This window comes from Conger conger, chromosome 2 (assembly GCF_963514075.1).
Source record: "Conger conger chromosome 2, fConCon1.1, whole genome shotgun sequence".
Taxonomy (NCBI): Eukaryota; Metazoa; Chordata; class Actinopteri; order Anguilliformes; family Congridae; genus Conger; species Conger conger.
This window is the reverse complement of record NC_083761.1, coordinates 84,604,438-84,614,437: the sequence shown is the minus strand read 5'-3', so window position 1 is coordinate 84,614,437 and position 10,000 is coordinate 84,604,438. Positions and strand designations below refer to the sequence as shown.

General features: G+C 47.2%; 2 protein-coding genes and 1 long non-coding RNA gene across 3 annotated transcripts in view; 2 read left to right on the top strand and 1 right to left on the bottom strand.

Moving 5' to 3' along the window:
* LOC133113405 (uncharacterized) overlaps positions 1 to 373 on the top strand; it is a 1,197-nt gene extending 824 nt beyond the window's left edge. The window contains exon 2 of the long non-coding RNA XR_009705508.1: positions 161 to 373. This is a non-coding gene — a long non-coding RNA (uncharacterized LOC133113405). The remainder of the gene's footprint in view (positions 1 to 160) is intronic.
* Positions 374 to 4,718: 4,345 nt separating this feature from the next.
* On the bottom strand, positions 4,719 to 7,301 carry wdr83os (WD repeat domain 83 opposite strand). Its single transcript, XM_061233214.1, has 4 exons — positions 7,163 to 7,301; positions 6,482 to 6,587; positions 5,978 to 6,075; positions 4,719 to 5,059 (listed from the first exon to the last, which is right to left on the bottom strand). Exons 1-4 carry the CDS (start codon positions 7,210 to 7,212, stop codon positions 4,993 to 4,995), a joined length of 321 nt encoding a protein of 106 aa, XP_061089198.1. The 5' UTR covers positions 7,213 to 7,301; the 3' UTR covers positions 4,719 to 4,992.
* A 412-nt stretch (positions 7,302 to 7,713) lies between these two features.
* The window catches only part of wdr83 (WD repeat domain containing 83), a 4,713-nt gene continuing 2,426 nt past the window's right edge, over positions 7,714 to 10,000 (top strand). The window contains exons 1-5 of the mRNA XM_061233213.1: positions 7,714 to 7,747; positions 8,161 to 8,277; positions 8,553 to 8,673; positions 9,183 to 9,288; positions 9,455 to 9,503. Of these exons, the coding sequence (XP_061089197.1) occupies positions 8,175 to 8,277; positions 8,553 to 8,673; positions 9,183 to 9,288; positions 9,455 to 9,503 (379 nt within the window). The 5' untranslated portion in view covers positions 7,714 to 7,747; positions 8,161 to 8,174. The remainder of the gene's footprint in view (positions 7,748 to 8,160; positions 8,278 to 8,552; positions 8,674 to 9,182; positions 9,289 to 9,454; positions 9,504 to 10,000) is intronic.

Sequence of the window (10,000 nt, the reverse complement as noted above, 5' to 3'; positions counted from 1 at the left end):
TGTAACGTGATATAGAATTATGATACATACAGAATCCCGACAGAAACTCCTCCACTGGTTTCGGGCAATATAGTTTAGGACTGTGAGTGTTCCTCGGGAGCAAGATCGTGAGAATACATTTGAATCCTGGATAACATTGTCTAATGCGTTTACCTGGCAGAAGAAGGTGGTTGGGCTATAGCGGGGTCTTGACCCGACCCGGTCGCTGGGAACACCGTTGTGGCCGTCGAGCGTCCCCGGGGGTTGTGCGGGAGTCGTCTGTGTGAGCTGTGAAATCGACTTGATGTTGGATGCCGAGGTCCTCGTCCACCGCCGGCGAAGACAACTCCATCTTCTTTAATTAAAGCGCATGCCGCAACCTGCTATTCACTGACTCATGCGTATCACTGCTAATATATTTGCAACTGTTTCTCTGAATTACGATGGGAAAAAACCCGCTGCCAAATAAAAAGGGGACTCGAGTCGCATCATTTAACTGCGCGCATTCATTTTCAAAAATGTATTGCGAGTCTTCGTCAATTTCTCTTTTCTGTAGTACATTATTTCCCCCCCCTCGACGCTTTTAGCCTTGATGAGTGCAGTAGACGTAATACGATGAATCGTGCGATGGAGATTGCGAGCGCATACTGTGCGCCTTTACAGTTTGAGCGCAACACCAACTGTACGTGTTCCCCTTGCGCGCCGGGAGACTGGTGAGATCACTCCGGATGACCGCGGACTGAATTCATACTGCGCGGGAGACGCTAATACACAAGCCTACCCTGCTATTTTAGTGTGCGACCTTTCGACCGTGAGGGGGGAAACTCAGGAATACGGCGCACCGAGTCGTGAGATCTTGTGCTGGTGGTTTAGCACAGTATTAATCCAATAAATTTAAAAAATCGGCACGAGTCCATAGGTGTTTGGTAGTCTTTGGATTTTCTAGGACAAATAACCCAGAAGCACTTTTGTGGGTGGTGCCGGCTAACACCTGCTAATGAACAAGAACACCGAGGACAAACCTAGATTCTTGTAAAAGGTGTAAAATGTCAGAAAGATTTAAGACTGACAAAATTAAGGAAAAAAAAGTTAGTTCCCTAACAAGTATACAGAGGATAAAGGATTACCTGTCATAGTATACCTAGCGTCAGTGAATGGCCCTCAAACCACTGGGGCAATGGCTCATGCTTCGTGACAGGGCAACTGCCATCTTCAAAGACACGAACATGATCAGGAACTGATCACTCAGTATCATTACGTAAGGATTGCCATTGCCAAACCTTCCTTGTGTTTTCATTTTATTTTTGGCTACCTGCAGTACGTATAACGGACACCCTTTTCACAACGATGGGGAGTGCAGATTGACTGAATCCGCATGGTTCGTGTGGAGTGGACTCTCTCAGCTCCTCCAGAACACCTGTTATTCTTCCAGGGGCCGCAGCAATTACACTAACAGCTTTTAGCCAAAAGACAAATCATCCACTCCGCCATCTGGAGTGCCTAATGCTACCCTCTTTGGTCTGCTGAATGCCTACCTCCGCTACCTCGCTTCTTAAGCACATCCTCTCCCGCTTTTAAAGCACATTGATCAAAGTTCAGGTGTTTGAGTGGGCCTCTCGGTGGGGATGCTGTATCTCAGGGGCCCTTTGTTTGTGTCGCTCAGGCCTCCAGGTGAAAAAGACCCTTCCAGGCTCCTCAGGCACAGGTGTGTTTGAAATGATGGTCAGGGCGGTCGTCTGGCGGTCGGGAGGTTGCCGGTTCGATCCCAAGGCCCTAGCCTGAGCAGGACACCAAACCCCCAGTGAGCTGACTGGTACTTCACATGGCAGCCTATCGACGTGAGAGTGAACGAGAGGCAATAATAGTGCTATATAAACACAGGCCGTTCACCAGAACAGATTTCAGAGAGGTAATGAACAGGTGAAGGGTGAGAGAGGTAATGAACAGGTGAGGGGTGAGAGAGAGGTAATGAACAGGTGATGGTGAGAGAGAGAGGTAATGAACAGGTGAAGGGTGAGAGAGAGGTAATGAACAGGTGAAGGGTAAGAGGTAATGAACAGGTGAAGGGTGAGAGAGGTAATGAAGAGGTGAAGGGTGAGAGAGAGAGGTAATGAACAGGTGATGGTGAGAGAGAGAGGTAATGAACAGGTGAAGGGTGAGAGGTAATGAACAGGTGAAGGGTGAGAGAGAGAGGTAATGAACAGGTGATGGGTGAGAGAGAGAGGTAATGAACAGGTGAAGGGTGAGAGGTAATGAACAGGTGAAGGGTGAGAGGTAATGAACAGGTGAAGGGTGAGAGAGAGAGGTAATGAACAGGTGAAGGGTGAGAGAGGTAATGAACAGGTGAAGGGTGAGAGAGAGAGGTAATGAACAGGTGAAGGGTGAGAGGTAATGAACAGGTGAAGGGTGAGAGGTAATGAACAGGTGAAGGGTGAGAGGGGTAATGAACAGGTGAAGGGTGAGAGGTAATGAACAGGTGAAGGGTGAGAGGTAATGAACAGGTGATGGTGAGAGAGAGAGGTAATGAACAGGTGAAGGGTGAGAGGTAATGCCCAGGTGAAGGGTGAGAGGTAATGAACAGGTGAAGGGTGAGAGAAGGGTGTGGCTGTAAGAAAATAAAGTCAGCACTTCATAATCCATTGATGGACATTTTCACATCCAAGTTATTTCCCATTGGCTACAATGCAGCCAAATCCTGAACATATTGAGATATTTGGGACATATTTGACATAAAGGAACGTGCAACAACGTCAGTATTTTGGATTTCCGCTCTCTGAAATGGAAACCAAAAATTTGGTCAGACGCTTCACAGTACAAAAGCTAAAATATTGATCTCTTTCAGGGAATGTCCATTTCATTGTGTACAGCCGTCTCTCTGAGCAAGGGAGTGACGTTGGGAGGGGAAGGACAGATGGATGAAAAGATGCATATAAAAATGAAAGGTGGCAGAAAGTAGGAAGAGAATTTATCCTCACACCAAGCCAGCTTTCAGCCTTGCAGGATTTCAACCCCTTCAATTCAACTTTGCCTCTGTCAGTGACCGAGCTCTCCCATACTGTGAAATCAGACGCAAATCAACAGAGTATTTATGCTGTAAATTTAGCACAAACTGCGTGGTCCTGACCCTGACTCACTGTGTGGTCCTGACCCTGACTCACTGTGTGGTCCTGACTCAATGTGTGTGGTCCTGACCTTGACTCACTGTGTGTGGTCCTGACCCTGCCTCACTGTGTGGTCCTGACCCTGACTCACTGTGTGGTCCTGACCCTGACTCACTGTGTGGTCCTGACCCTGACTCACTGTGTGGTCCTGACTCTGACTCGCTCTGTGTGGTCCTGACCCTGACTCACTGTGTGGTCCTGACTCTGACTCACTGTGTGGTCCTGACCCTGACTCACTGTGTGGTCCTGACTCTGACTCGCTCTGTGTGGTCCTGACCCTGACTCACTGTGTGGTCCTGACCCTGACTCGCTCTGTGTGGTCCTGACTCTGACTCACTGTGTGGTCCTGACCCTGACTCACTGTGTGGTCCTGACCCTGACTCACTGTGTGGTCCTGACTCTGACTCACTGTGTGGTCCTGACCCTGACTCACTGTGTGGTCCTGACCCTGACTCACTGTGTGGTCCTGACCCTGACTCACTGTGTGGTCCTGACCCTGACTCACTGTGTGGTCCTGACCCTGACTCACTGTGTGGTCCTGACTCTGACTCGCTCTGTGGAGCCCTGACTCTGACTCGCTCTGTGTGGTGAGGTGTAGTTAATTTATTATACTACATAAATTAAGACTTAATTCACAGTACAATTGATAATTACGTTTTAAATATGTCAAAAGGAAAAAAATCTATTGCACTCTATTCTATAGTCCCCCCCCCAAAAAAAAAGAAAAAAAAAGAGGGTAGCTGTTCATGAGATTTGCTTATGCCTGTACATAATTCTGTTAAAACTGATCAATTGATTGAAGACACTTCATTTTAGCCAAAAAGATGAGGTCCAGCAGGCCCATCTGCAGATGGCTACGCTAATCCAGTAAACCCCCACACACCGAAGGGCGAGAAATATGATCTCAGTAAATCACTCTGAGCCTGGGTCCTTCGTGCTGTCGGCAGGAGCCCATTGTAGAGTCAGGGGAGACAACGTCTGCAAAACCAGGCCATCTGGACCACGAGGGAGGCAGGGAGAGATACGGAGCTGGAACCACACGCTAAAATGTGCAGAGGTAAATCACCTCATAAGAGCGGGATCAAACAGACTGTGAGAGCGGATGCATCTCTGGACGTTTTACTGCGTTTACGGAGGTCCCACTTCCATCCACTCAGAGACGCATCTCCACAGCTGCGCCCTCTGGCTCTGAACCGACACACCTTTCACTGAAAGGAGCATGACAGGGATTCAAATTGTTTTATCAAATAAAAAAAAAAGCCTCTGTTTTTCACCAGTACAGTTTTGTTTTGGGATCCGGAAAGGTTTGTAACCGTAAATTCCCAACGTTCTCTTGGAATACCGCTCCGTAGGGCACTATCGGCGGTCCGCAGTCCGACCTCGTCAGGGCACGGCTAGCCCCGCTCCTCCAACGCCCTACAGCGTTGCTGTCAAAACCGATTTTCCGTTATCATATTCATAGAACTGCACGAGGCCAGAGTCGACACAAGGCACACAAACACAAAGGGACAGGCAAGCTTGACACAATACACGGCGTGCGATGGAAACATACCCCGGAGGAAAAATAAATCAAATTCATTTTCTTTTGCGTTAAATTAAAGTGTGACGTTTATTATTTCAACCGGTGGGGCGCAGGAGGCATGAGAAAAGGCAGTTCCTCCGTCGAGAGAGAGGGAGAGAGCAGCGCTGCAACGCCGCACTCGTTTCTCATCGCTCTCTCACTCAGAATCCCTCTCTCCCAGAGGCCCAGGTGGGGGGGGCGGGTGGATCGGCGGTCCGTCCTCCTCCTCCTCCTCCTCGTGTCGGCGTCGAGCTCTGGCCTCCTTCTGGAGGCTCCGCATCCTGGCGCTGGTTACCATGGCGGTGACATGGGCTGGGGGTTCTGGAGGTATGACATCACCACAGCCGAGATGGACAGCCTGGCGAGACACGGCACAAAGGCGGTTAGGACCGGATCGCGCTGCGCACACAGTTCCGTCCGCTACATCCACTCTGGATAGGTTTTTAAATAGATGCCAGCAATCTCAATGTTAATCTGTGGCAAAGATCAGATGCGTAACCGATAATCCAATCCACTGGGGCAAAGCCATGCCCTGGCAAGCCAATCTGTGAGGGAGAATGAGATCTAAAAGTCCTTATAGAACAGCAGAAAGATTTTGCAGTAACTGGAAGAGTAACAGTAATAGTAACAGTAACGCTGCCAACACATTAAAAGAGGAAAATACAACTTCCAAAAGAGGAAGAAAAAAAACCCCACTTTGTAAACAAAAAGTATTTAACAATAATGGACTGTTTTTTTTAGCCATTTTAAATATATTTTCCAAGTGAACAGCTGCCATCGGTATTGGAATATTACACCGCAACGCAATAGTTCAAAGTGAAGACTTGAAACTGAAGGAATGGGACCCTTGTTATAATGCTCATGATGAAGGCTTACTGTGCCAGGACCTTCACACTGCTGCTGGATTAACACTGAAGTCCTGGAGTCTCATTCTTTCACAATAAGAGCACAGTGACATAAACCTGCGGCCTGTTCCACAAAGCAGGATGACCGAGTCACCTGGATAACTACACCGACGTACAACCCAGAACCCTCCCAAATCTGGAACGTGGACTGAAGTAAAAAGAGCTGTTCCGGGTTTTACTTTGCGGAGTTGACCAACAGGCACCTGGGTGCCCCACAAAGCACCAATTAGAGTCCGTGTATGCCATCATACTATCCTCAGTTTTTTATAACACAGGCTATCCTACATGGGTACATTGGACTTGGAGGGAACACACACACACACACACACACACACACACACACACACACACACACACGGTTGGACACTCACATGAAGCTGCTCATCATCTGTTTGGTGTCTTCCGAGCTGCGGGAGTTGGCAAAGCTGATGAACGAGCAGTAAACTGCGATCCAGGCGCACCACTTCAGCTTAACACAACAACAACAGTGTTAAAAACATTAAACTACGAGCACTCTGTAAGCGTTAATGAATACAAACCCTCGCTTCAACTGCAACACGACAACTGTCGTGTATATACATACTGCATAGATACACAATACAAACACAATCACACTTGTCACCAGATTGGACACACACATTGCTTCTTAACTTTTTCATCGCAACCAGGATTCAGGTGGTACACACCCTGCAGTTCATCCTATTAAAGGGTTATATTTTGGAGTCCTGCGCTAACACGCAAGGCCTACAGTATCTAGCCAAGGCGAACAAGGCACATACCCTGCAATAAGAAACTCAGTGCCGATAAGTCTGGCTGTTTATGTGTACACACACACACACACACACACACACACACACACACATACAAAAAGTCACCTTGAGCATCAGGCCACACATGCTGAATATCATGCCCAACAGGTTCATGTAGTCTGGGGTAGGGTCCTCCAATGTGGGGTTCGAGTCTGTACTGGGGGGCTTGTACCTGCAGAAAACAGGTTTAAATTCAGGCAAACACGGTTTAAATTCAGGCAAACCCGGTTTAAATTCAGGCAAACACCGAATGCCACAGGTCTGAGGATGAAAGGGGTGGCACTACAGTACACCGTTTTGGCAACACGATCTATAACACAGAGGTCGCAGACAGGCAGGAAATATTTCACCAAAATGGTTTCAATCGATATCGAACTTAAATACCTAGCCACATTAAATGAATGTACTATGTAGCCTCGTAAAACGTGAGCTGTGGAAATAGCTCTGGATAAAAGCGTAGTGTTAAATTAATGTATGTAAGGACGAGATACTAGACTGACAGACGTACTACAGTAATTACTAACACATATAATTTATTCATGAATGATTAATAAAGAGAGACGAACTGTGTGAGATTTCTAGCCAAGATTAGCAAATCAGCTAACATTAGAGCTAGCTAATCGTCTTATCTCAGGGAACTCCACAGCTAACGTCAGACGTCCATTAGCTAGCTAGCTAGCTATCAAAATTCTTTACACTTTCGATCTGAGCTCATAACCAATCTGTACACTCTCTTGAATTACTTACCTGAGTATCTTGTTTTGCCTCCGTGGATCCGACATGCTGTTTGAAGTCATATTTATTCCTGCCCGGTGCCCTACACCGTCTTCTCACTTCGACGAAACAACTGAAAGAGATCGAAGAAGAAGAAAGTGAGTCATCAGCTGGTTCCGTCTATTTATTTCCGGCAACAACAATGACTCTAGATTTCAAAATAAACGTACTTGTTTTACAGCAATAGTAAATACACAACAAATCCTCGTGTTTTTGTCAGGAATGACAACTGAGAAAATAATTCACAGGGAATTCCAGCTCTACCTCAGATATTCAACAGGACAGCCCATACCGGGAACAAAACGAGCTTTTATTTTGGATTATGCCTTTTTCCAGAGCACACCTTTCATGCTGCAGTGTTTCTACGGTGTTAAATATGGAAGCACCAAGTTTGAAAACTAGCATATGCGGATGATTGTTCTTAATGTTTTAGACATTGAATTAATTTGGCGAATTATGTGAAGACTACTAATGTGTTCTCAAAATCGTGTTCACAGATAACGATCATTAAGCGGACTGAAAAGGAACAGCTCAAGGCTTTGCCTTTAGTTCGACAAGGTGGTATATACATTTCGCTTGGTGGCTTGTTTCCTCAGACGTTAACTTTACTTCAAACTAGTTAGCAAGTCGCAAATTGCCTGCTGTTGTAATATTTAGTTACCGAGCTCATCGGCGTTAGGGCATATGGGGACACGTGTTGGCAAACACATTAATCGTCTGACATTAGCTACGCTGACATGTGCAAGCAAGCCCGTTTGGTACTGAAGGCTAGCTGCAAATATGTATTTCGTCTCATTCGCTTTATGTTACCTTACCTCACGCAAAACAATGTAGTTCGCAGAAGGTATGCGTGCACCTAACGTTAAGGACCTCGGTCGTTGCAGTGGTGCTTGCTGCTAGTAAATTCAGACAGTGAAACCTGTTTATTTCAAGACAATAACGCACAGGTTGCTCTAATGTAACAACCACAGGTGGATTACGGGCCATGGCATTCCCTGAGCCCAAACCACTGGGGCCCCAGCTACCCCAGCACCTGCTCCGGACCTTGGACTGCAAACAGGGAGCGGTGAGAGCTGTGCGTTTCAATGGTGAGACAATGCAATGAGCCGTGCTTCCCCGGCTGTGGTCGCAAACTCAGTTAATGCTGCCGTAATTGATTCCAATTATTCATTCAGCCATGGACATTTCGCTGCATTAAATTACATATTATAAGCAACAGTTGTTATTTAGCCAACACAAATGACACGTTTCACTTTATGTGCATTGTGTGCAAACCTACAGCCCTAACTCAGTCAATAATTGAACTGATTATATAATCAAATGTGGATAGGTGCTCACTAATGGTGCTGTGTGGTTATGTTAGCGGATGGAAACTACCTACTGTCGTGTGGCAGTGACAAAACGCTTCGACTGTGGAGTGTGAGCAGGGGAACTCCGCTGAAGACCTACAGTGGGCATGGTTACGAGGTTCTGGACGCTGACAGGTGAGTGCTCCAGACTGGGCCTCCCGCTGTGCTGATGCCATGCCTCGCCCCCTCTTTGGGGTTTATTCTCTGGCCTCTGTACGGTTCCTCAGTGAGAGATTATGTCCCATATTCAGCAATACAAACAAGTTAAGAATGTGGAAGGTGGGAGAGAAGGTCCATTACAATACAGTTATCTTAGCTGACACTTTTATCCAGAGCAACTAACAGTTGACGAGACTACACGGGGGACAATCCCCCCTGGAGCAATGTGGGGTTAAGGGGCCTTTGCTCAAGGGCTCAACAGCTGCACTGAGCTTACTGTGGCTGTGAGCCACCAACCTTCCAGATTTTAGTCAAGTACTATAGGCTGCCCCCTAGGTAAAAACAGAACCTCATGGTAAGCAAGTATAGTAGCCCAGTGTCTGCTCGGTTAAAAGTTGAACAAGAGTGCATTTCGGATCAATGATTTTTAACGATCTGTGTTGCTTCCTTTTGACCTTCCTCTGGTCCCGTGGGCGTCCCTGCAGTTCCTTTGACAACAGCCAGCTGTGTTCCTGCAGTTCTGACAAGACCGTGATCCTGTGGGACGTGGCAACGGGACAGGTCACCCGCAAACTGAGGGGTCATGCTGGGGTGAGGACGTCTGGTGGCATTTTTTTTGTTTTTTTTGTTTTGTATTACATGTATGTGTCGTGTCGTCTCCGTCACCAACCTGCATTGCAAGAGTGTAAAAAATAATCCATGCCAAATCTGTGGAATCCATGCCAAATCTGAATGGTCTCTTGGCTTTCTGTTGTAGAAAGTGAACTGTGTGCAGTTCAATGAGGAAGCTACAGTCATGATATCAGGTGAGTTGAAGGTGGCCGCCCCCCACTCGGCTGAAGTAACCACTCTCCTCGGTTTTGTTGCATTGTGTATGTGTGTGTGATCTACGTGCTGCGATGTGTGTGTGTATGTGTGTGTGATCTACGTGCTGCGGTGTGTGTGTGTGTGTGTGTGTGTGTAATCTACATGCTGCGGTGTGTGTGTGTGTGTGTGTGTGATCTACGTGCTGCGGTGTGTGTGTGTGTGTGTGTGTGTGTGTGTGATCTACGTGCTGCGGTGTGTGTGTGTGTGTGTGTGTGTGTGTGTGTGTGTGTGATCTACGTGCTGCAGTGTGTGTGTGTGTGTGTGTGTGTAAGTAATCTACGTGCTGCAGTGTGTGTGTGTGTGTGTGTGTGTGTAATCTACGTGCTGCGGTGTGTGTGTGTGTGTAATCTACGTGCCGCGGTGTGTGTGTGTGTGTGTGTGATCTACGTGCTGCGGTGTGTGTGTGTGTGTGTGTGTGTAATCTACGTGCTGCGTT

Bases quoted from the DNA above. Each gene is read 5' to 3' on its own strand.
- wdr83os (XM_061233214.1), bottom strand. From the start codon at position 7,212: ATGACTTCAAACAGCATGTCGGATCCACGGAGGCAAAACAAGATACTC. The intron at 6,076-6,481 runs GTGACTTTTTGT...TGTTGTGTTAAG, and splicing joins TGTGTGGCCTGATGCTCAAG to CTGAAGTGGTGCGCCTGGAT. The intron at 5,060-5,977 runs GTGAGTGTCCAA...GTGTCTCGCCAG, and splicing joins CAGATGATGAGCAGCTTCAT to GCTGTCCATCTCGGCTGTGG.